Genomic DNA, 23,155 nt, shown 5'->3' on the forward strand with positions numbered 1-23,155 from the left:
GCTTCCTACTGGAAGTGCTGGACTTTGGGTTGATCCAAACATGGTGCAGCCGGTGTTGCCTGCCTTTAGCGGTGATGCAGGGTGTAGAGTGGATTGTGAACATTTTTTGCCTAGACAGTTTTTTCAGTTGTTTATGGATGATGTATTTTTGGGTGAGATTGTTGAGCAGACGAATTTGTATGCTGAACAGTTTTTGAGGGACAACAGTGACAAACTTAGGCCCCAGTCTAGAGCTACCCGGTGGACTCCCACAAATCTGGAAGAGATTAAGAAGTTTTTGGGTTTTACTTTATTGATGGGTGTGGTAAGGAAGCCAAACTTGGCTTCATATTGGTCTACTAGCCCCTTGTTGGCAACTGCCATATTTCCTGCAGTTATGACTCGTAATCGGTATTTACCTTTGCTACGTATGCTGCATTTTGTTAATAATTCTATGGCGTTGCCACGAGATCACCCTGACTGTGACCGTCTTTTTAAGATTCGGCCCGTTCTTGATCACTTTGTAGATCGATTTTCTGAGATCTATACTCCAGGGAAAGAAATATCTATTGATGAGTCTTTGGTCTTGTTCAAGGGCCGTTTGGTTTTTAGGCAGTACATCCCTAGCAAGAGGGCACGCTATGGAATTAAGCTGTATATGTTGTCTGAGAGTAGGACAGGATATGTTTTTAATTTTTGTGTGTACACTGGTAGAGATTGTACTATTGACCCCCCAGGTTGTCCGTCCACTTTTGGAGTTTCAGAGAAAATTGTGTGGGATCTTGCTAGAAGACTGTTTAACAGAGGCCAACATTTGTACCTTGATAACTTCTATACTGCCGTGCAATTATTTAAGGAATTGTATAAAGTGGACACTTTTGCATGTGGCACAATCCGCTCTAACCGTAAAGGTTATCCGAACGAGCTTGTTTGCAAAAAACTTCAGCGGGGCAGTGCAGTTCCTTGTGTAGTGATGAACTACTAGCTGTCAAATTTGTGGACAAGAGGGATGTGTACATGCTGACTACCATCCATGATGAGAGTACTTCACCTGTGGCTGTTTGGGGTCAGGTTGCTGAAGTGCGCAACCTGTGTGCATTCTAGACTACAATAAGCACATGGGTGGTGTTGACAGTGTTGATCAGAGGTTGGAACCTTACTCTGCTATTCGGAAGGCTTATATTTGGTATAAGAAGTTGGCCATCCATTTCTTCAAATTAGCAAGTTTCAATGCTTTTATTGTGTTCAAGGAGTGTTCTTCTGCGTGAAAGTTGACATTTCTTCAGTTTCAGCACTCTGTGATAGCAAGCTTTGTTGTTGTGGAAAAGGCAAGTGTTCCTAGATTTGGAGTGGTGGAGGATGTGGCTCGATTGAAGGATCGCCACTTTCCTGATTACATTCCTCCCACATCTTCAAAAGATTTTCCCACTAGGAGATGTAGAGTCTGTTGGCGAAGGGGTACGCGGAAGGAGTCTTGTTATTTCTGTCCCGGGTGTCCTTCTAACCTGGGGCTGTGTAGGCCTGCTTGTTTTAGAGCGTATCACACGCAAAATAAAATTTTGGGAGCTTCCATGAGTGGTAAAGTGAACTGCCTGGTCTGTATTGTTTAAAGAAATAATTCTGTTTCAAGGTTGGCATTAGTGCAATGTATTTAGTTTCAGATTTTGTGTTAGAAGATTTGTATCTATTTGCAATTTGTTTGTGTTTTTTTGTATATAAAATCCTAAATGTGATGGCGGTTTTTGTAGGTTGGCGCTTGGCTGGAGGTGTGCGTGGACTGGCGCTTGGCTGGCGGTGTGTGTGGACTGGCGCTTGGCTGGCGGTGTGCGTGGACTGACGATTGGCTGGCGGTGTGCGTGGACTGGCGCTTGGCTGGCGGTGTGCGTGGAGTGGTGCTTGGCTGGAGGTATGCGTGGACTGGCGCTTGGCTGGAGGTATGCGTGGACTGGCGCTTGGCTGGAGGTATGCGTGGACTGGCGCTTGGCTGGCAGTGTGCGTGGACTGGCGCTTGGCTGGAGGTGTGCGTGGACTGGCGCTTGGCTGGAGGTGTGAGTGGACTGGCGCTTGGCTGGCGGTGTGCGTGGACTGGCGCTTGGCTGGAGGTGTGCGTGCACTGGCGCTTGGCTGGCGGTGTGCGTGGACTGGCGCTTGGCTGGCGGTGTGCGTGCACTGGCGCTTTGCTGGAGGTGTGCGTGCACTGGCGCTTGGCTGGCGGTGTGTGAGTAGTGACTTGCTGCTGGTCACTACACACACTGCTAGCTGAGCGCCACTCCACACAATCCATCAGTTTGTGTAGTTGCTGTGTCAGGAATGTGGGCGTGTGGAAGTGATGGGTCCTTGAATGGCGCTGTCTGCTGGTGTGAGTGTTGTAATGTGATGGGCCCGCGGCTGGCGGGGTTAATGTTTTGTATGTGTCACACGTATGAAAGGTGTATGAATGGCCTGTAAAGAGGTTGGTGCCTTGTCGTGGCTTTACAGCTCACGAGCTGTGAGTCAATGGTTCAGTTTCTCGTCCTTTCAGTTATTAATAGTGCATTTCATTTTTGTGAAATCACTTGCTAATACAATTGTATATACTTAGGCTGTCCGGAATTCGGTTAAAACCGACTCTGCCTGACAGTACCCTACCGGATGAAAATCAGCTGACCTGGTTTAAACCGAGTGTCACTGATTTTCATAGTTGTTGCGCCAGTTGGCGGAGCCAAAGCATTAGAAACCATTGGCCTGCCTGTGGTGGCCTGGCGCAGAGGTGTCAGGGGAAAACACTGCTTCTGCACATGGGGAGTCGAGGTGTGAATGGCCCGAGGGGAATGGCCCGAGGGCCAGAGCAACACCAGGCCCTCTGCCTGGCTCACGTGGGGGGGGGGGGGGGGGGGGGGGGGGGGGAAGAGCTATTGTGGTCTGCCGCCATCTGTCTTACTACTGCCGCACCCGAGTACTTCACAGGTCTTTAAAAAGACCACTTACTTAACGAGGCTACCTTTGAAATCGCTTGGAAGGCTAATTGCTGTAGGCGCTGTGTAGTGGTTAGATGGCCAGTCTTAGGTATAGGGAAGCTGAATTCTAATCCTGGCTCCTCGACAACGTATGATCCTGGCCTGTGCCTCGTCCCTCATGCACTAAAACAATAGTCGCCTAAGAGCACGTGTGCACTCAGCATCATGAGGCAGAGAAGCGCTGTACAAGGGATGTAAAAAAGTTATTAATTATAGGGCGTACCTGTCTGCGGGTGATGTGGACTCTCCTTGCTGTCCCAGCAGAGAGGCCTCCTCCTGCCCCATACCGTCCGCCATGGTCCTGCCCATCAGTACAATCCTCAGTGAAGGGCGGCTTTGGGGAGCTTTGGACCCTCAGTGCACATTGGCAGCTTTGGGGATCTCTCGCTGCTCCCAGCACTGCCTTCTCTGAGCGCTTCTCTGCTCTTCCCCTCCCACCAGGGATCGCCCCCAAAACACGGCGAGCAGCTGCTCCAGTCTAGGGGTGTCCAATTGTCGAAGGAAGTCACCCCGGGAATGAGCGTGGGCGGGAGATGTCAGCGAGCGCACAGAGGCCGGGTCTGGGAGTCAAAGATGCATTCACCACCGCGAGTGTAAATTGTAAAAAGTGCAGTAATCACTTTCATGGCCATTTTCCATGAGGAGCCGCTGCATTAAACGTGGCTCACCTGCGTCTTCCTAGATGTTGCAGTGTGGTGGGAAGGAAGGGAATCCCTTCAAAGGAAGCGGTTTCCAATGACGTTCCCTTCCTCCTTTGCCTCTGCAGCTGTGAGCACCCATGCCGCCAAAAAAACATATATGCACGTATCTAGCTAAGCCCAGTGAGGGGCATAGAAGAGGATCGTCTTCGTTCCCTGCAGTACCGCAGCAGCCAGATCAAGACCCTGCTAGCAGGGCCATTACAAGGCAGCCTGCATTGGATATGCAGTGGGACCTTCCTTCCATTGAGTGCCAGAGAGGACGGAGACTTAAATACTGGACATTTATAATATTTTAAGATTCTGCTAAGGCCTGCTCATGAGGTTTAAAAATAGGACTCCATATAAACTCCCTCGTATTCATTTTTAGGTCTCGCCTTGCTATCGCGTAAGCGATCGCAAAGCAAGACTATTGTAAGGGGCTCCCAAAAGTGCTCCGAAAAGCGGATTGCATGGCTAGCACGCGCACAATCACGCGCATCGTGCCGCCATGCAATCCGTTTGGCATCGCACTTCAAAGGGTCCGCTCCCCCGCCTGGATTGCGCTTCCCCGCCCCCAAGCGCGCGCGCCACGCTCCGCCGGGCTTGTCTTGTTTTTTTTGTATCTCACTCTCTAAACGAGTGCATCTGCAGGCCGTTTTCTCTCCTCCCCGGCGTGTTAACTCACCACCCCTATGCCCCCCGCTGTTGTTTTTAACAAACCCCCCTCTGCTTTAAACCCACTATGTCCTACTCCCTTCTTTCTGTTGTTTTACTGACCACCCTGCTTCATCCACCTCCAGCACCCTCACTCGTGTCCCTGAAGATATTGGAGTGCTTTACATGAGCAACATTTAGAGTGCGCACAGACACTTTCATTTTGTTTTTGTTTTTTGCTAATACATGGGAGGGTTAAGGGATTTGCCCCGGATTGAGCCAATGCCGAGACTCGAACCTGCTTCCCCAGTTCAAAGGAAGAGGCACGAATGAGAACCACTTGAAAATGAAAGGGGTCAGTTTTCTTTTTACAACTTTTCTATGTGTATTAAGATCAGGCCTGCAATAAAGCTTTTAGATTGGTTCACCATACTTGTGTGAGGATTACATGATTTGCCCAGGGTCACAGGATGCTGCGCTTTTAGATTAGGCCACCGTCCTTGTGTGAGGATTAAGTGACTGGCCCAGGATCACAGGATGTTGAGCCAACACCGAGACTCAAACCCACTCCCCCAGTTCCAAGGAGGAGGCACGATTGAGAACCACCCAAAAATGAAAGGGGTCAGCTTTCCATTAATAATTTATCCATGAGTATTGTGTTAATTTCTGTTTCCTATGTAGAACGTTCACCGCACCTGCAAACACTTCATTTCACCCATTATTCATGTTAATTGTCACTCAGGCCTGAAATAATATATTTCAACTTTAAGGTACTTGCTATCATTTATCAGCCTAATCTATGGTTTGTACTCGTGTTGGGGCTGCGGACCATAAACAAATATAAATCCTATATCCAAACTCTACCCAACATCAGTCATGCCAGTTTGTATATTTAAATGTTTACACAACACTAGCAAAGCCATCAGCACAAGTAGACAGTGTGCATATTTTTATAGTACAAGGTCCCTGCTCCCTTGCAGCAGCACGCTTTTGTTTACAGACACCCCCGCTACTTTTAACCCACCACGTCCTACTCCCTGGTCTCCGTTGTTTTACCCATACCCCTGCTTCAGCCACCTCTCCGACCCTCACTCGTGTCCCCAAAGATTTTGGAGTGCTTTACATGAGCACTATTTGCATTATGCATGGACACTTTCCTTTTGTTGTTTTTTCGATTGTACACAGGGAAATTAAGTGATTTGCCAAGGATCACAAGTACATGAGCCAACACCAAGACTTGAACCCGGTGCCCCAATTCCAAGGTAGGCTGCTCTGCCTTCCGCATTTGTTGTGTTAACCCACCATCCCCCGCCCACTGCCATTGTTTTTAACAACCTCCCTGCTTTTAAGACACCACCTTCTCCTCTCGTTCTCTGTTGATTTACCCACCCCTCAACTTCAAACAGAAACAAGCATTGGCATGTCCAATAGGTCTCGTCTTTGGGACCTTAGAAGGGTTTAGCCATGCAACAGTTGCATAACTAAATACTTATAAGGTCCCAAAAGCGAGACCTATTGGCTATGCCAGTGCTTGTTAAAATGGCTTTTCTGTCTTTTTTTCCGTCTTTACCAGTGAAGGATAATCAAAACAGTTAGAGCACAAGTTTGAAAACGCTTTCTTTATTTGCTGTTTGAAGTATGTAATGGGAAGGGGGTAAAATACCGACTTAAAGTGATTTTCATAATTTTTGTATTGGCTAGGCATTGGCAATGCCAGTGAAAAACCAACAGGTGGCAACCCTAATTTATGCGGCCTTGACCTTTCCATTGGACACAAAGATTCCTCCAAATCCGGTGTGGCAGGGCTTTAAGGGGCTTGAAATGAGTGCAATAGCGAGCCCTATATTCATGTTCACTGGAGTGGCTGCCACTCTAACGGAGGGCAAGCCTTTTCTCAGATTGCAGGTGAGGAGCGGGGGATAAAGGGTAAAATAAGGGACACAAGGAAGTGAACAAAAAGACTTATAGAAGGGTCAGGCGATAATAAGCAGAGTAGTGAGATGATAGAATGGTGCGCATCCTCCCGGTGTGATGAGATCAAGAGCATTTGGACTTGATAAAGTAAGTGTGAAAGTCTCATTTTGCCTGTCAGTGGGTCACAAAGGTGTTCAGACAATTTGCACATCCAATCCTTGGCCTCTCAGCAGCATGTACAGAGCAATTGCTCCATATGTGCCAGGTTTAATTATGATTCTGTAGGTAAGTGTGTGAAGGAGGTATGCAACAGATGAAATATTAACAGCAGGAAAAGAAAATGTTCATATACAGGTGTGAAGAGAGAGTGAACATGTACATATTTGTGCATGGGAGAGTGAAGAGGAAATGAAGCAAGATTGTCATGAAGATGGAGATAAAGTGTGAGTTAAATAATTGCCACTAAGGTGGAGATAATGTGAGAGATGAAGGATATCAAAGAGGAGAAAAATGATGCAAGTGTCCCACAATAAAATGGTGTACAGTAGAAAATGGGATTAATTGGCAAACACTAAAAACCACCACCACCCCATCCAGATATTACAATGTCTAATTCACAAACTCATATTTTCAGAATTGAAAGATTTTGAATTCGTCTGGATCTTATTAAATGTTTTCCTCTAACTTCGCCTCCTATCCACACACTCTAGCCCCGCCCCCGCACCAGCAGCCTAATTTGATGAGTATCTACACTTTTTTTCAAGCACTGGCAGTAATGTACTCTCCCTCCACCCACCCGATCACGTGGGCCACGCACAAGCACGTGGCTATGAGTTTGTGAATGAATGAGTGAATGAATGAATGAAGAATGAAGGAAGAACATGGCAGACCAACGCTAAAAACATTGTCTTCCGCCCACATTAAAACAATCATGGCCCGCGGCACTCCGAAATCAAGCAGTCAAAAAACTACACCTATTGGCCGTGCCAATGCTTGTTTTCAGTTTGCCATGCAGTGCTTTTCGGGGTTTGGAGTGCCATCCAGTGCATGCAGTGGATTCCCGATGCCAATAGTTTCTAAAAATCGTTTTCCAAGTAAGAAGACCCTCATTACAACTTTAACAGCCATGCTTTTTCCCAGACCCGATACTTAAGTAGCTATTTACTTCACAGATAAGTAGCCCATTTACTGTAGCATGGCTTTATCTGTTGTAGCTATTTGTATAGTGTAAAAGTCAATGGACTATGATTTTAATATCAAAGGCAAACAAAACTAATGCATGATTACTAGCAACACGCAGATATCTTATTCTAATTACGTGTCTAGAGATTAAAAGCAAGGAAAGTGAAAAAGATCCAAATTGAAAACTATTAACCTGTCTTAACGCAGCGTGAGTTGTGCTATTAACAGCCCGCGTAAAACAAGTTGATCTTAAGCAGAGCCAAATCTGTCAGTGAGAGAGTTGGTACAAATGTTAAAAATAGTGTCGCATTGGTAACCATCGCCAACGAGAGAGGGAGTTTCACAGGCTGTTATGCGCGAGATGAGGCAGACATTCCCGTGTGTTTGGTTGACTGTGATCACGGAACTTGGAACTGTCATTCCAAAAGCTCAGTGTTCTTTTCTGCCTTTTACATGCTTTACATTAATTGTGGCCTCCAACTTCCCTATGGCCTCTACGTGCACTGTATGTGTTCCGTACAACGTGCACGCAGGGTGAACGCTTTGCCTGGGTTTAGAGACCGCTTACCTGGCCCTTGCCTGTCGCGGGTACTTGGGCCTCCCACACAAGTGAGGCACCATTTTTACCGGGAGACCTGGGGGAACGCTGGGTGGTGGGAAATTTGAGTGAGCCCGGTGATGCCACAACTTTCCCACACAAAAAAGTGTCAAAAAAGTGATTTTTTCAGCTAAAATTGAGGTTTGCAGGGAATTCTGGGTAAGGAAACGTTGGGGGATCCAGGCAAGCGATACCTCCCTGGAAGCACACGGGTGCCTAGTTTTCATAAATGTACAAGTTTGCTAGGTTTCCCAAGGTGTCCGCAGAGCTAGGGTTCATAAACTACAGCTAGGCACTTTGCCAAAAAAGGGTCATTTTTCACTGCGAAATTGAGGAGTGACCACGTTGCGTTTTGCGCCGACCCGCACAAGTGAGGTACCGTTTTTCTCGTAAGACTTTGGGGTACGCGGGGTGGGTGGAAATTTGTGTATCCACGCAGATTCCGGATCTTTCCACCACAGAAATGTGGGGAAAATGTGTTTTTTTGACAATTTTTTTAGGTTTGCAAGAGATTCTGGGTAACAGACCCTGGTGGGAGGCAGTCAAGCCACCCCATCCTGGATTCCCCTGGGTGTCTACTTTTCAAAAATGTATAGGTTTGCAACATTTCACTAGGTGCCGGCAGAGCTAGTGTTCAAAAACTACAGCTAGACACTTCGGAAAAAAAGGGTAAATTTTCATTGTGAAAATGTGGTGTGTTCACGTTAGGTGTTGAGCCATTTCCTGTCGTGGGCACTATACCTACCCACACAAGTGAGGTACCATTTTTATCAGGAGACTTACGGTAATTCAGGTTTGTAAAGGAACTGTTATTACCTATTGACTTTCGATGCATTTCTGCCTTCCAAATGAAAGACATTGCGTAAAAAAGAAGTCATTTTAAAAAATGACTGATAATTCTCATGCTAGTATGAGTATTCCCAATTTCGGAAATGTCCAAATATCTACTGTTTCTAAACTCTATATTTTGTTCCCATTTCAGAAATACATAGGTGTCTTTCATACCGATTTTTCCATGTACACATTTTTACTATATACCCGGTACATAATAAAAAACCATTGCAAGTTGCTGCTCAGTTTTTGGCTCTGGGTTCGTCGGGTTCTTGGTGAACCTACACGTCCTACATATCCCAACAACCAGTAATGTCCAGCGGATGTAACGGTATATTGCTTTCAAAGAGCTGTCATAAGTAGAAGAAGTTACAGGTGAAAACGTTGACACAAAAGGCTGTTTTTTTCAACTAATTTTCAATTTATCCTATATTTAACTGTTAGTTTCTATAAAGAAACCTTGATGGATCTACACAAATGACCCCTTGCTGAATTCAGAATTTTGTCTACTTCTCTAAAATGTATAGCTTTCCAGGATCCATTATTGCTTTTGTACCCATTTCTACCATTAAGTGGAAGGAGTTTGAAAGCACAAAAATAGCAAAAATAGACTATGTCCCAGAAAAATGACAAAACTGTGTAAAAAATGTTGGGTATCTGACAAAAGTCTGGTATCCCCTAAAAGCTGGGAAAATGGTGAATTCAGACCCACAAACCCTTTTTTGATAACATTTGCAGGGAAAAACCCAGATGCTTTCATTTGCAGCCCGTTCTCCCATTTTTCCCCAAAAAGACAAACTTTTGCTGTATTTTGGCTAATTTCTGTGACCCCTCCAGGGGAATCCACAAACCCTGAGTACCTTTAGAATCCCCATGATGTTGGAAGAAAAGGACGCAAATTTGGCGTGGATACCTTATGTGGTCAAAAAGTTACAGGGGCCTCATCGCGCACTACCCCAAATAGCCAAAAAAAAGGCTTGGCACAGGAGGGGGAAAAGGCCTGGCAGCGAAGGGGTTAAGATCAGTCATCCGCGTAGAGGAGGTTTGATAGGGAAATGGTACCAGATTTCGGGGCGTGTGATTTGCTTTTATCCAGTATTGCGAAGGTCAGCCATGAAGAGGTTAAAGAGAGTGTGAGCTAGGACACACCCTTGTTTTAGCCCTTTGGTGGTGTTACTACGCCTGGAAAGGTGCGTCCCCGCTCCCAGCTTGATTTTAACCCAGGGGTCAGTGTGTAGCAAGATCAGCTGGTTTAAGAGGGCTGGTGGAATGTCCCTTTTTAGGTCTCGCCTGACCCAGCGCATGCGCTGGTCTGGCGAGACTTATTGAGAGGGCTCTAAAAAGTGCTACCAGGCCAGCATAGAGCTACAGTGCATGTGCGCACGCGCGCCGTGCTTTACCGCGATTACTTTCACTTTCGCGGCCGCTTTGATGTTTGATCGTGATAGCGATCACTTTAACTTTCGCGGCCATACGGCCGCTTGGCAGAGCCAATAGGTCTCGCTTTTGGGACCTTATAAGTATTTAGTTATGCAACTGTTGCATAGCTAAACACTTATAAAGTCCCAAAGGCGAGACCTATTGGCTATGCCAATGCTTGTTTTGTTTCTGCCATAGCCTTGCGCAGTTCAATGCGGAGCTATGGTCAATGAAGCATAGGAATAGTGGTAGCTTTGTCTCTTTAACTGCGTCAATCAGCAGCAACAGGGTCATGATGTTGGTCGTGGTTCCCATTTGTCTGCAAAAGGCGGTTTGGTTTACTGACATGATAGATTTAGATTAGGCCAAGGATGTGAGTACTTCCAGAATCGCTTCTGCGTAGTATTTAGCCTAATTATCAATCAGCGGTACAAAAGGGAGTGGTGATGGACGGAGCATCAGAACCAATCAAAAACTCACACCCAGTCAACAGATCTGGGTTTGATCCATCACCGTTCTTTAGCCCACTCTGCCACCCCAGTTCAGACATGGCCATATGCAAATCAGTCTGACCCTGTGCCTCATGGGAACAGTCCAGCCCGAACTGCCAAGCCATGCCTTCTCTGGACCGGAAACAAGCTTCCTTGGACCGGTTTCTGGCATTTCAGCCGTCTTCAGCCAGGCTTGCTTGAATCCAGTGGCAAAGTGAGCAAGGGACTCACGTCTGAGCATACCCTGCCAACTTATGGCGAACAAAGCGGTACAAAAGGGGGTGGTGATGGACGGAGCATCAGAACCAATAAAAAAACTCACACCCAGTCAACAGATCTGGGTTTGATCCATCACCGTTCTTTAGCCCACTCTGCCACCCCAGTTCAGACATGGCCATATGCAAATCAGTCTGACCCTGTGCCTCATGGGAACAGTCCAGCCCGAACTGCCAAGCCATGCCTTCCCTGGACTGGAAACAAGCTTCTTAGGACCGGTTTCTGGCATTTCAGCCGTCTTCAGCCAGCTTGCTTGAATCCAGTGGCAAAGTGAGCAAGGAACTCACGTCTGAGCATACCCTACCAACTTATGGCGAACAAAGCGGTACAAAAGGGGGTGGTGATGGACGGAGCATCAGAACCAATCAAAAACTCACACCCAGTCAACAGATCTGGGTTTGATCCATCACCGTTCTTTAGCCCACTCTGCCACCCCAGTTCACACATGGCCATATGCAAATCAGTCTGACCCTGTGCCTCATGGGAACAGTCCAGCCCGAACTGCCAAGCCATGCCTTCTCTGGACCGGAAACAAGCTTCCTTGGACCGGTTTCTGGCATTTCAGCCGTCTTCAGCCAGGCTTGCTTGAATCCAGTGGCAAAGTGAGCAAGGGACTCACGTCTGAGCATACCCTGCCAACTTATGGCGAACAAAGCGGTACAAAAGGGGGTGGTGATGGACGGAGCATCAGAACCAATAAAAAAACTCACACCCAGTCAACAGATCTGGGTTTGATCCATCACCGTTCTTTAGCCCACTCTGCCACCCCAGTTCAGACATGGCCATATGCAAATCAGTCTGACCCTGTGCCTCATGGGAACAGTCCAGCCCGAACTGCCAAGCCATGCCTTCCCTGGACTGGAAACAAGCTTCTTAGGACCGGTTTCTGGCATTTCAGCCGTCTTCAGCCAGCTTGCTTGAATCCAGTGGCAAAGTGAGCAAGGAACTCACGTCTGAGCATACCCTACCAACTTATGGCGAACAAAGCGGTACAAAAGGGGGTGGTGATGGACGGAGCATCAGAACCAATCAAAAACTCACACCCAGTCAACTGATCTGGGTTTAATCCATCACCGTTCTTTAGCCCACTCTGCCACCCCAGTTCAGACATGGCCATATGCAAATCAGTCTGACCCTGTGCCTCATGGGAACAGTCCAGCCCGAACTGCTAAGCCATGTCTTCCCTGGACCGGAAACAAGCTTCCTAGGACCGGTTTCTGGCATTTCAGCCAGGCTTGCTTGAATCCAGTGGCAAAGTGAGCAAGGAACTCACGTCTGAGCATACCCTGCCAACTTATGGCAAACAAAGCAAAACCAAAGGGAATGATGGACGGAGTGTTGAACATTGCAAGCACTCACCCCCAGTCAACTGATCTGGGTTCAATCTATCACCGTTCTTTAGCCCACTCTGCCACCCCAGTTCAGACCTGGCCATATACAAATCAGTCTGACCCTGTGCCTCATGGGAACAGTCCAGCCCGAACTACCAAGCCAACTCTTCCCTGGACCAGAAACAAGCTTCCTAGGACCGGTTTCTGGCATTTCAGCCGTCTTCAGCCAGGCTTGCTTGAATCCAGTGGCAAAGTGAGCAAGGGACTCACGTCTGAGCATACCCTGCCAACTTATGGCAAACAAAGCAAAACCAAAGGGAATGATGGACGGAGTTTTCTGCTAGATTTTCTAAACACACTTAAAATTAAACATTCTTCCACAGTCCTATATAATACTCAAAGCAATGGTCCGGTTCAGCGTTTTAATGGATGCCTGAAAGAATACATTCAGCACTTATTTTAGAAACCATAAGGAAAAATATATGGGTGAACGGAACACCTCAATACACAGTCACAGGGAATTTTCTTTTTGAAGGGAAGGGAACCCATTTCTTCTATATGACACTAGTGGCTCAAGTCCATATATCCTGCGATGGAGAGGAAGGATTCGGAGTAAGTCTCAAAGAAAATGCAAAATCACCAATAAAGATCAAAACTCTGCTATGATAGATGCCACAAAGTTGGGAATCCCAAATTAAATATAGTGGTTAACATCTGCATTCCTATACGGATTCAAAAAGGTTATGGCAAGTTTTATAGACTCGTCAAAGTGAATAAAGGCAGTGTAATCAACAAGGATGGTAAATTGTGGATCTTTAAAAGGGTGTCTAAATGTTCCAGTGTGTCAAATTCATCCTCTTTGGAGAATTTAGAAGGGAACTCTAGCAATAGTCTGCCTGTGCCAAGTTCTAAAAGTACCTAACCATGTGTAGTGGAAAATGCAGCCAACAGTACGAAGGCCTGACTCAAATGAAAGAGGAATAGCTGAAAGAACACCTAATTTTGTGGCTGACCCAATGAAATATTATTCTCCTGTGAGAATTCTATGTCAGGACTGGAGGCGAGGATTATGCCTTCTATTCCTCACTTTATTACACAGCAGCCAAAAGTGAAACAAAAGACTACATTTCCCATCAAACCCTGGGAAACTGTAGTCAAACAAAGTAACCAATAGGCATTGTCCATAGTCCACCAATAGGGGTCCTCCAGCACCCAGATAGTCTGCCCTCACTGGTCCTTCCTCCTCTTTCTTCGCTGCTCAGCAGCCGAGCTAAGTGTTTTCTTGTTTGCTTATGTATTTCTGTCATGACGTGATAACGATGTGCTTGTACTTGCTTTGCCACATTACGTGTTTTGGTATTTGATAAGTATGACGGTACCTGTGGAAGTGATTTGTACTGCTGACGTAGTTTTGCTGAAGTGATTGTTATTGTTGACGTAGTTTCCATCATCGCGCGCTGTGCGGGTCGTCCCCGTGCCGGTTTCCGTCCTGTCATACTTGCGGGCGGGTGCCCGCCCGGTGTTTGGGCCACGGGAGCCGACCACCTACGCGGCCTGTCTGGTGTCCCTTGATACTCCGCCCGTCAGGGGGCGCGGTGGGTGTAACAGCGGCGCGCGCATTTTAAACCCTGAAGGGTCTGTGCGACGCGCCGTAGGGGGACTCTGGCCTGAGGCGTTACGTGAGCGTGTAGTCTCTCTCAGCATTTCCATAGACTTCCGCTCGTTGTACAGCGCTTACGCTCCACTCTGCAATATCAGCGTGTGGAGTCTGTATTCTGTCCTATTTCATGCACGCCCGGTTGGGTCTGTACTACACTGCGTGTTACACGTTTTAAGGCACCTGCCCAGGCCAGTATTGTCCATAGGACTTACTGTACCTCTTTGCATAACCAGACTTGGGTGCCAGGGGCCTCCACCCCCGCTGTTTTTTTGATAATTGCGAGTTACCTCGCCCATCTGCTGGATGTCTCCCAGCCTTATATATTCTGTGGAGAAATTCATTGGTGTCTGAGACCCAGACCTTCTAGATACTTACCTTCTACGTTGTGTATCCTAGTCATCATCATGGAATTAGAGTACGATGATGATTCCCATGGAGGGGATGATGCCCTGACCAACCTCCAGTGGGATGAGGAGTTTTATGAGACGGTGGACACCTCTATATACCGCACTGTGGGGGAAGCTATGGCACCCTTAGAGGATTGCCTTACCCAGCACATTGATCAGGCGCTAGCGCGCTTTGCGAATCTTCCGGTGGGTTCCCCACCTCCTGCAATTCCCCCCCCCCCCCCCCGCGCCCTTGGGGATTTCTCCCCCACCAGCTAAGCACTTACGCGAAGCAGGGATGGACTCTTCCGCCTTCGATCGGTTTAAACAGGCTTTCCTGGCATCGCAACCACTTCTACCACAGGTGCAATCCCCGCCGGTTCCCCAGCCCTCGGGTTCGACCGATCCCGGATTAGATCCTTCCAACCCTCATGACCCATCTGGTCTCCCGGCCATCTCGGATATGTTCGATCCTGATGACATTGTGCACCCTCGCTCCTCTGACTGGGCCCCAGCGGATAAGGTGGCTGAGTACGTGGCAATGCGCATTCGGAGACCCCTTGAGAAGGAGGCCCGTAGTTGTTTGCGGGCGGAGTGCCCTCGCCCCTCCTTGGAGGGCAAAGTCGCATTGACACCTGAGATTGACTCCCGCATGGCGACTTTCTTACAAAAATTCATGCGCGATCCCAAGAAGGGGATCGATAGGTCCTGGCGGTCTTGCCAGGACAAACTCCTGGATGTCCTGGGCCCGTTAACTAAGATTCTTGACATGGCAGAGGAGGCGAAAACATCTGGTTCCCTCATTTCCCCGGAGTCCTTGTCAGGCTGGGCCCAGAGAGCCATTGTGTTCCTAGGCAACGCGAATTGCGCAATTTCTACCGAACGATGGCGCTCTCTTTTGATTAAGGTGGACCCTAAACTGGGGGACCTCGCGGATACTGAAGCTGGTGCTGTGGCCCAAGGGGGCCTGTTTGGGGATCCCTTCGTGAAAGAATTGGGGAAGTTTGTTAACACCTTTACTTCCCTGGATAGGGCCCAGTCGACCATTCGTAAGGTTTTCCCTCGGGTTTTCCGTGGGGCCGGTCGAGGCAGGGGCCGCTCGACCGGCCGTGGTTCCAACAACCAGCCACGTGGGCAAGGTCCCGCTAAAGGACAATACCAGGATCAAAGCCGTTTCGGCAACTTCTACCCCACGAGAGGCAAACGAGGCAAGGGCCGAGGCTACCGAGGAGCAGCTACCTCTTCCAACGGTGAGTTTACTCCCTTCTTCCCTTCTAAAAATTGGGGGGCGTCAGGGGAATTTTTTCCAGGCCTGGACTTCTGTCATGGGGGATCCATGGGTTCTTCAAACCATTCAGGGTTTTCACATAGAGTATCAGGGGACTCCTGCCCAACGCACCAAGCCGCATCCCCTTCAATTCTCCTACCACAACTCCGCTCTGGTAGACGAGGAAGTTTCCGCTCTGCTATCCAAAGGGGCGATCGTTCCCGCAGATCTTCACCCGCGGGGTTTCTTAAGCAATATTTTTCTTGTCGACAAAACAGATGGCGGCAAGCGCCCGGTAATCAACCTGAGCAGTTTCAACGAGTGGCTGGTATACCGCCACTTCAAGATGGAGGGTATCCATCTTCTTCGCGACATGCTGCGCCCAAACGATTAGATGGTCCGCCTCGACTTGAAGGACGCCTATCTGGTGATCCCGATCTTTCCCCCCCATCGCCGTTTCCTGCAGTTCCTTTGGCGCGATCAGGTTTTCGAGTTCGCTTCCCTCCCGTTCGGCCTCTCATCGGCCCCTTGGTGCTTTACCAAGGTCCTCCACCCTGTGGTGGAGTGGTTAAGAGCTCGGGGTATTCGCATGATTGTCTACCTCGACGACATCCTGATCATGGATGCCTGCCCGCGTCGCCTTCTTCGACATCTTCAGGTAGCGGTGAATCTCTTGAAAGGATTGGGGTTTGTAATCAACGAGACAAAGTCCATGCTTTCTCCTTCACAGTCTCTGACGTTTCTCGGGTTCGTGATCGACTCAAAGTCTTCTTCTCTCAGCCTTCCCACTCGAAAAATTGCGAAGATCCGCCACGAGCTGCGTCGCACCCTTACCAGAGCTCAGGTGTCCCTTCGGGACCTGGCACGAGTGGTGGGCTTGCTTTCCACCTCTATACAGGCAATTTTCCCGAAGCCCCTACATTACCGTGCGCTCCAGCGCCTGAAGGCGTCTTACCTCCGCAGAGGGCTCCCTTACTCACACAAAGTCGTCTTGTCCGGGGAGGCCAGGGGCGAGATTCATTGGTGGTTGCAACACATGGAGGCTTGGAACGGACGCGCCATTTTTGGTTCCGCTCCAGACTTAGTTATCGAATCAGACGCCAGAAAGCAGGGCTCGGGTGCCAGGTGCGGCGACTTTTCCACAGGGGGTTTGTGGTCTCAAGAAGAACGCAGTTTACACATCAACTGCTTGGAGCTCCTAGCAGGCTCATTCGCTGTGCGTTGTTGGACCAGAGATCGCATTTAGTCTTCTGTCCTTCTCAAAATGGACAATATCTCAGCGGTCCGCTATATTAATCATCTGGGAGGTACCAGATCCAAGGCCCTCTCCGACTTGGCAGCCAGCTTTTGGCAGTACTGCCTGGAGCATCATGTCTCGGTGACAGCGGAGTATCTTCCGGGTCGGGAGAATTTGGTGGCGGACTTTCACTCCCGGAACTTCAAGGATTCCAGCCTTTGGAAGATAGACTCTGGAGTGTTTCGCCGATTGGACGAACTTTGGGGTCCGCTGTCGATCGACCTGTTTGCCTCGAGGCTCGACCATCAGTTGCCTCGTTATTTCAGTTTGAGGCCAGACCCTCTAGCGGTGTCCACGGACGCCTTTTTCCAGGATTGGAGCCTGGAATACGGGTATGAGTTTCCCCCCTTTGCTATGCTGGCTCGGGTAACGGCTCAGGTCCGGCGCCAGGGAGCAGAGCTGGTAGTCCTTTCTCCTTTGTGGAGATCTCAAGTTTGGTTTCCAGTTCTTCTGGAACTTTCCTGGGATTCTCCAATCCTACTCCCCCTGTTCCCTCATCTTCTCTTCAGTCCCGACGGGGTCCCTCATCCTCTGGTCCTGAAGAACTTGTTACGACTTGACGCGTGGCGGATTAGCGGAGACGATGGGAAGTCCGGGGCCTTTCGGCAGCAGCTGGGGACCTCATGGCTAAGGCATGGGCAAACAGTACTGTCAAGCGTTACAAATCCGCTTGGGGCAGATGGTCCCGTTGGTGTCTGCGACGGGGTTGCGATCCCGTGGACACGGATTTAGTTCAAATCCTGAATTTTTTGGCCCATTTAGCGTCTGAGGGTCTTGCTTACCGATCGGTTAACACCTTTCATTCTGCTATCTCGGCTGGTCATGTGCCTGTGAACAATTCTCCGGTTGGCGAGCATCCCTTAGTTTGTAGGCTCCTCAGGGGCATTTGGCTTTCGTTACCTCCGGAACCCCGTTACTCTGCCTTATGGGACGTCAATCAGGTCCTCAATTTGTTCCTTTCCTGGCAGCCCAACAGGTTTCTGTCCAGGAAGGAGCTGTCAGCCAAGTTGGCTATGTTACTCTGTCTGGTGTCTTGCAGACGGAGTCCTGGCATAGAATGAAAAATTTCCTAGCTAACGTAACGGAAAGTTTTAATTCTATTAAGGACTCGGAGGCGAGGATTATCCCGCCCTACGGATCATGTCTGGATTCCCGCCCCGTATTTCAGTAAGTAACATATTTTGGGGGTTTGGGATTTGCTTAATTATCTGCTTTGTTCTCTGCAGTATCACGCTTGTATTCTGTTGACATCTGTTTCTCTTCTCGGATTGATGGTTCCTTTTTCCTCCGTAGAGTCTGACTCCACCAAACAAGATAGCTGAAGAGTTCGGCTGGATGACTTCGCGCTCAGAAAGAGGAGGAAGGACCAGTGAGGGCAGACTATCTGGGTGCTGGAGGACCCCTATTGGTGGACAATGCCTATTGGTTACTTTGTTTGACTACAGTTTCCCAGGGTTTGATCGGAAATGCAGTCTTTTGTTTCACTTTTCGCTGCTGTGTAATAAAGTGAGGAATAGAAGGCATAATCCTCGCCTCTGAGTCCTTAATAGAATTGAACCTTTCTGTTACGTTAGCTAGGAAATTTTTCATTCCTTCCTGGAGAGTTGTACAATATTACTAATCTTTTGTTGTTAGAAAAAAGGGATGTGCCGTATTGTTGTGTTCCTTTAAGTTGTTTATGTGTAATCCTGTACCTCGCGCAGAGCACAAGGAATGTTCACATTGCTGTGCAATTGCATGATGGGAAGGTATGGAATTTAAAGCGTATTGCAGTCCTTAAAAGTGAAATTCAATTGTACAAAAGTACTGAGGATCCAGCCTTGTCAAGAAAAGCGTCTCAATATTTTTTTTATTGATGATGACCTTATTGACAATGAATCTAGCAGTACCAATATTTCTTATCCCTGTGTTCTGGAGGATGCCACTCTTGATGGTCGGGTTGCTGTAGAGTGCCCTGTTGATGGCACTGGTGTCTCCCCTGCTGTTAAAACTTCTTTTGCGGCGGTCAGCATGGTTGATACTAGTGTTAGTCCAGGGGCCCATGGCACGATAACCGGGGATGGCATTTCAGCAGACACTACCTGTGTACATGATGAAGCTGACAAGGCAACAGATGTTTTGAATGATCTAACTATAATTGCTGATGAAAGCAACAGTCCGACAGCTATCACCACTAAGAATTTTATTGGTGATGCTGATGAATGTTCTGATGCAGTTACCACTGAAGACTGTACTGATGTTGTTGGTGAACGTTCTGCTCGCACATGTAATAAACCTAAATGGTTAGATGATTTTATATGCGATGATCAATCTAATTGATATTGAGAAATTTGTGTTTTTTTGTATAGTTTAATTTATCATTACTTGCATTGTATCTTATTTTTTTGTTATTTTGATTAAGGAGGAAGATGTGTTGTGTTCCTTTAAGTTGTTTATGTGTAATCCTGTATCTCGTGCAGAGCACGAGGAATGTTTACCTTTGGAAACTACATTCCATCTTTCAGTCGTTGGTCCTGGTAACCGGGATTCTTGTCTACGGTTGGCCAGGGAGAAGGACTGATGGTGGTGTGCTCTGCCGGTGTCTTTTGCTCCAATAAACTTATTGGATTAAACAACTTCGTGGACCCCATTTCTTAACACGTATTCATACATTTTAGCACGTTTCGTTTCCAGTTATTAAATTGTTGATACTTACGGTTTTGCCCCCTTTTCTCTGGATTCACTCGTTGCTTTGTTGCATAAACAATGGTATGTGCTATAGAACGTTGAAATGTGAGTGCGAGCGTGACAGTTAACGGCTCTGCACTACCCAACTCTGTTACCTGACGCGACGACCCCACCGTCACCCAATTCTTCTGGGCATTTACGCGAGCGAGCACTCGCAAACCCACTCCTATAAACAGTTTTGCAGCCGCATTGGTTACAGTTTATGCCACCCCCTGCCAAGGAGCCAATCCAGTCTGAGATTATCGGTGACGCTATTGGTACGCCCCTGTTAAACGGGCGACAAGAGAAGCTATTTAAAGTTAACCGTTTCCTACTGATAAAGAATACCGTGGAGGAACAAGTCGCGGTACTACATAAACAGCACCAAAATACCGTTATACTAAAAAGAAAACACTGCTTGATGCCTTAGAAAGACGTGGTCTAGGCAACTACACAGTAAATCATTTGAAAGAACAGATATATATACGTATTAATAGAAGCACCGATCATTTCTATTACAACATGCGCTTGCTTGTGTAAAATGCAATGAAGGATTTCAGTTACCATAGTGAAGAGTAGAAGCAAAGACGGCGCTGAGCAGTGTCTGCAACGCCGGATAGCGCGCGTTGACACAGCCACGTCTCTCCTACTATTGGCTCACTCGGCTGTCTGACGTTCGTTTCGCTTTTCGTCGGGGTTGGTTTGCTGCCGGTTGCATCAGCTGGCAGGCAAGGAGCAGGAAGCAGGTTCCGCACACGCGTGCTGAGTGAAGCAGGAACAAGCAGCCCCAATATCACGGTGGTCCACAGTGCTTTCCTCCACCTTCCCGTGGACCATCCCCATGACCGACAGCGCAATTCAGCAGCTTAGCAAAATGAGCGTGAACGACCAGGTACGTTGATTTTTTGGGTGTTTTTTTTTGCTTGTATACGTCAGCACAGAACGTGTAGAAGTTTAGCTGCATTCCCTCGTTATCAATACACTACGGGGTGGGCAGGCCCGCGCATATCATTCAACAGTCGTGTTGTCTGCGCTTCACCTGTTTTAATGGTATGCATCCTTCTAAGCAACATGTCTCCATAGACTTCGAAAAGGTCGCTCAATTTGCAGACTTCCATCATTCTTCAAAATATTTTGTCCTTATTCTCTTTAATTGGATCACCCTTATTCAGGAGGCAACGGTTGATCTTCCAAAATGTCAAGGCATACTTATTATATGAAACATCACGTTATATTATATGTGTTTGTATGGGGGGCATGATCATCTCCCCTGGGAGGGTATCCTGGTGTCTAACGAAGGATGTTGTGGCCATGTCTGGGACCTTTTGGAATAGCCAGGTTTTCATATTCTTGCGGAATTTAAAGACTAAGCTAGTCACTTCGATGTGCGGGGGAGGGGTCGTTCCAGACTTTGGGAGCCTGGTACAATAAAGTGCGCCTATTGGCTCTGATTCTTCAGGCGCATGGCCGAGTAGGATGCCCAGCGAGCGTAGTTTGGATTTTGATGCAACCCTTCTGGTAGGTGAGGCCTAGATTGTGAAAGGTTTTGTATGTGATGCAGCAGAAGCGTTGGGGAATTTTTGTCAGTTTATCTATCCACACCAACCACTATACCATAATCAGAAGCGTAACTCTAATGACTGGCCCATAAGTCATTATTACACAGTTAGCAATATCAAAGGTCCCCCGATGAAACTTTGGTAGAGCTAAAAGAGACTAAATAATGAAAGACAGAATGTTATTTCTCCACGAGGACCTACATTGAAGAAATAAGCTAAACATTTGTCATTGTAGACATTTCTAAATAATTCAATAACTCCATGATTAAGACAAACACTATTCTTTTCTATTAGTTTGTCTTGTTATTTCATAATATGAATGGTCAATCACAAATACAATTAGAATGTCTTAAATCGGTTAATAGAATACAGTATAGGTTCACAATATTCATCACACATCATTCAATAAAATCAGAATATCAGGTATAGAGGAGAGAGAAAGAGAGAAAAACATCAGTGAAACAATAGCTCACAAGTTGAATTACTAATGCACAGTGTGCAATTAGTCAGAAGGGCTAACCCCACGGCCGTTAGGGTATAGCAAGGGCAGCTCCACCAGCGGAGGATTTGCAAAGTCTTTTAGAAACAGCAAGATCTGTCAACCAGAGAATCAGGAATCCGCACGGCATGCAGCAACACGAACGCAGGACAGGTCACCATTCATGTGAACGATCTGAGGAGTATTTTTCCACAGGAATCTTTATAGTACGCTACTTCCTTTCTTCAACTAAAATGTTGCCTTCTCTCTAATCAGCAAGCCTCTCCATTGGTTATTCACGATGGTCCGACCACCTTCTGACAGTGACTTTACTATTATTTCTTAACATTCTTTGTCTAAAAATTGTACAACTTCCAAGAGAGAAAGAAGGAAGAACCTAGATACATTTGTATTCTAAATCTAGCAATAGTTACATTCATGCGGTCTACAACCCTCGCCTAGGCAGGAAAGAACTTTAAAGACTTTTAGAAACAGGCTAAACATCTATACTTTGGAGGAAGCATATGTCTCTATTGAAGGTCAGGAGCACGGAAAGCACATCCCCTAGCAATTCTTGAGGCCTACTATATTTTAACAAAACAGATAATAATTTCTAAAGGCCTAAACTAATAACATTCAGTTAGCATTATTCTCATCATGTTCAACTAAGAAAATCAACTTTCCTGCCTTGTACACATTTTACGTGTTGTACACTCTCTTATTAAATATTAGTAAAAACCACACGTTTTATTAATAGTCTTGAACTGGGTAAATTTCATTGAGCAGGTTTTATTTAAAAAAATCATGCTCCGTCATATGTGTGCATGAGGAGCTTGAAATTTGTGTGGTTATGAACTGGTAGCGAGGGAGGTCTGTTACGCGAGTGGTATTGTGAGTGCGGGGTGGGAGTTTGAGTGAATTCAAACATGCATGCAGTGAACGTCATCCCTTTTTGGGGGTGTTGTCATCTGAGAGGGAGATAATGATTTGGGCGGTGTCGTGTATGAGATGATGCTGATTCCATGTGGGTAGACCATGTTGGTGAGCAGTCTGTGTAAACGTTGAACAGCGTGGGGCTTTTTGAGGATCCTTGGGGGTATTTCGCAGCTCAGGTCAGTGGGAGCAGAGATGTATGCTGCAAGGCTGACCGATCTGGTGTGCCCCGTGAGGAAGGAGCAGATTCATCGGGGGGTGGCTTCTCATATGCAGATTTCATGGAGGCTTTGGATGAAGGTGCAGTGAGAGACAGAGTTAAATGTGGGTGATAGGTCGAGTAGTATGAGCGCTGCAATATCTCCTTTGTCCATGATCAGGCATAATACATTTTTAAAGCACACTAATACTGCCATGGGGCAAAGCACAAGTTGGGTGGATGCAAGTGTATGGATCCCCATACATATTTTAGATGGGGTATTTCTACCTGCTTAGCCAGATTGAGAGGTGTTTGTCGC

The 23,155-nt window shown here is 47.2% G+C and overlaps 1 protein-coding gene and 1 long non-coding RNA gene across 3 annotated transcripts in view; one reads left to right on the forward strand and one right to left on the reverse strand.

Annotated features, from left to right (window-relative positions):
- LOC146864041 (uncharacterized) overlaps positions 1-20,351 on the reverse strand; it is a 164,708-nt gene extending 144,357 nt beyond the window's left edge. Inside the window, exon 1 of one of the 2 annotated variants that reach the window (XR_014970036.1) lies at positions 20,232-20,351. This is a non-coding gene — a long non-coding RNA (uncharacterized LOC146864041). Of the gene's footprint in view, positions 1-19,656; positions 19,851-20,231 lie in introns of those variants that run through there. The other variant, XR_014970034.1, reaches the window with a different exon arrangement.
- TARS1 (threonyl-tRNA synthetase 1) overlaps positions 19,970-23,155 on the forward strand; it is a 271,600-nt gene continuing 268,414 nt past the window's right edge. The window contains exon 1 of the mRNA XM_085630784.1: positions 19,970-20,559. Within this exon, the coding sequence (XP_085486910.1) occupies positions 20,509-20,559 (51 nt within the window). The 5' untranslated portion in view covers positions 19,970-20,508. The remainder of the gene's footprint in view (positions 20,560-23,155) is intronic.

This window comes from Triturus cristatus, chromosome 2_1 (assembly GCF_964204655.1).
Source record: "Triturus cristatus chromosome 2_1, aTriCri1.1, whole genome shotgun sequence".
In the NCBI taxonomy this organism is placed as follows: Eukaryota; Metazoa; Chordata; class Amphibia; order Caudata; family Salamandridae; genus Triturus; species Triturus cristatus.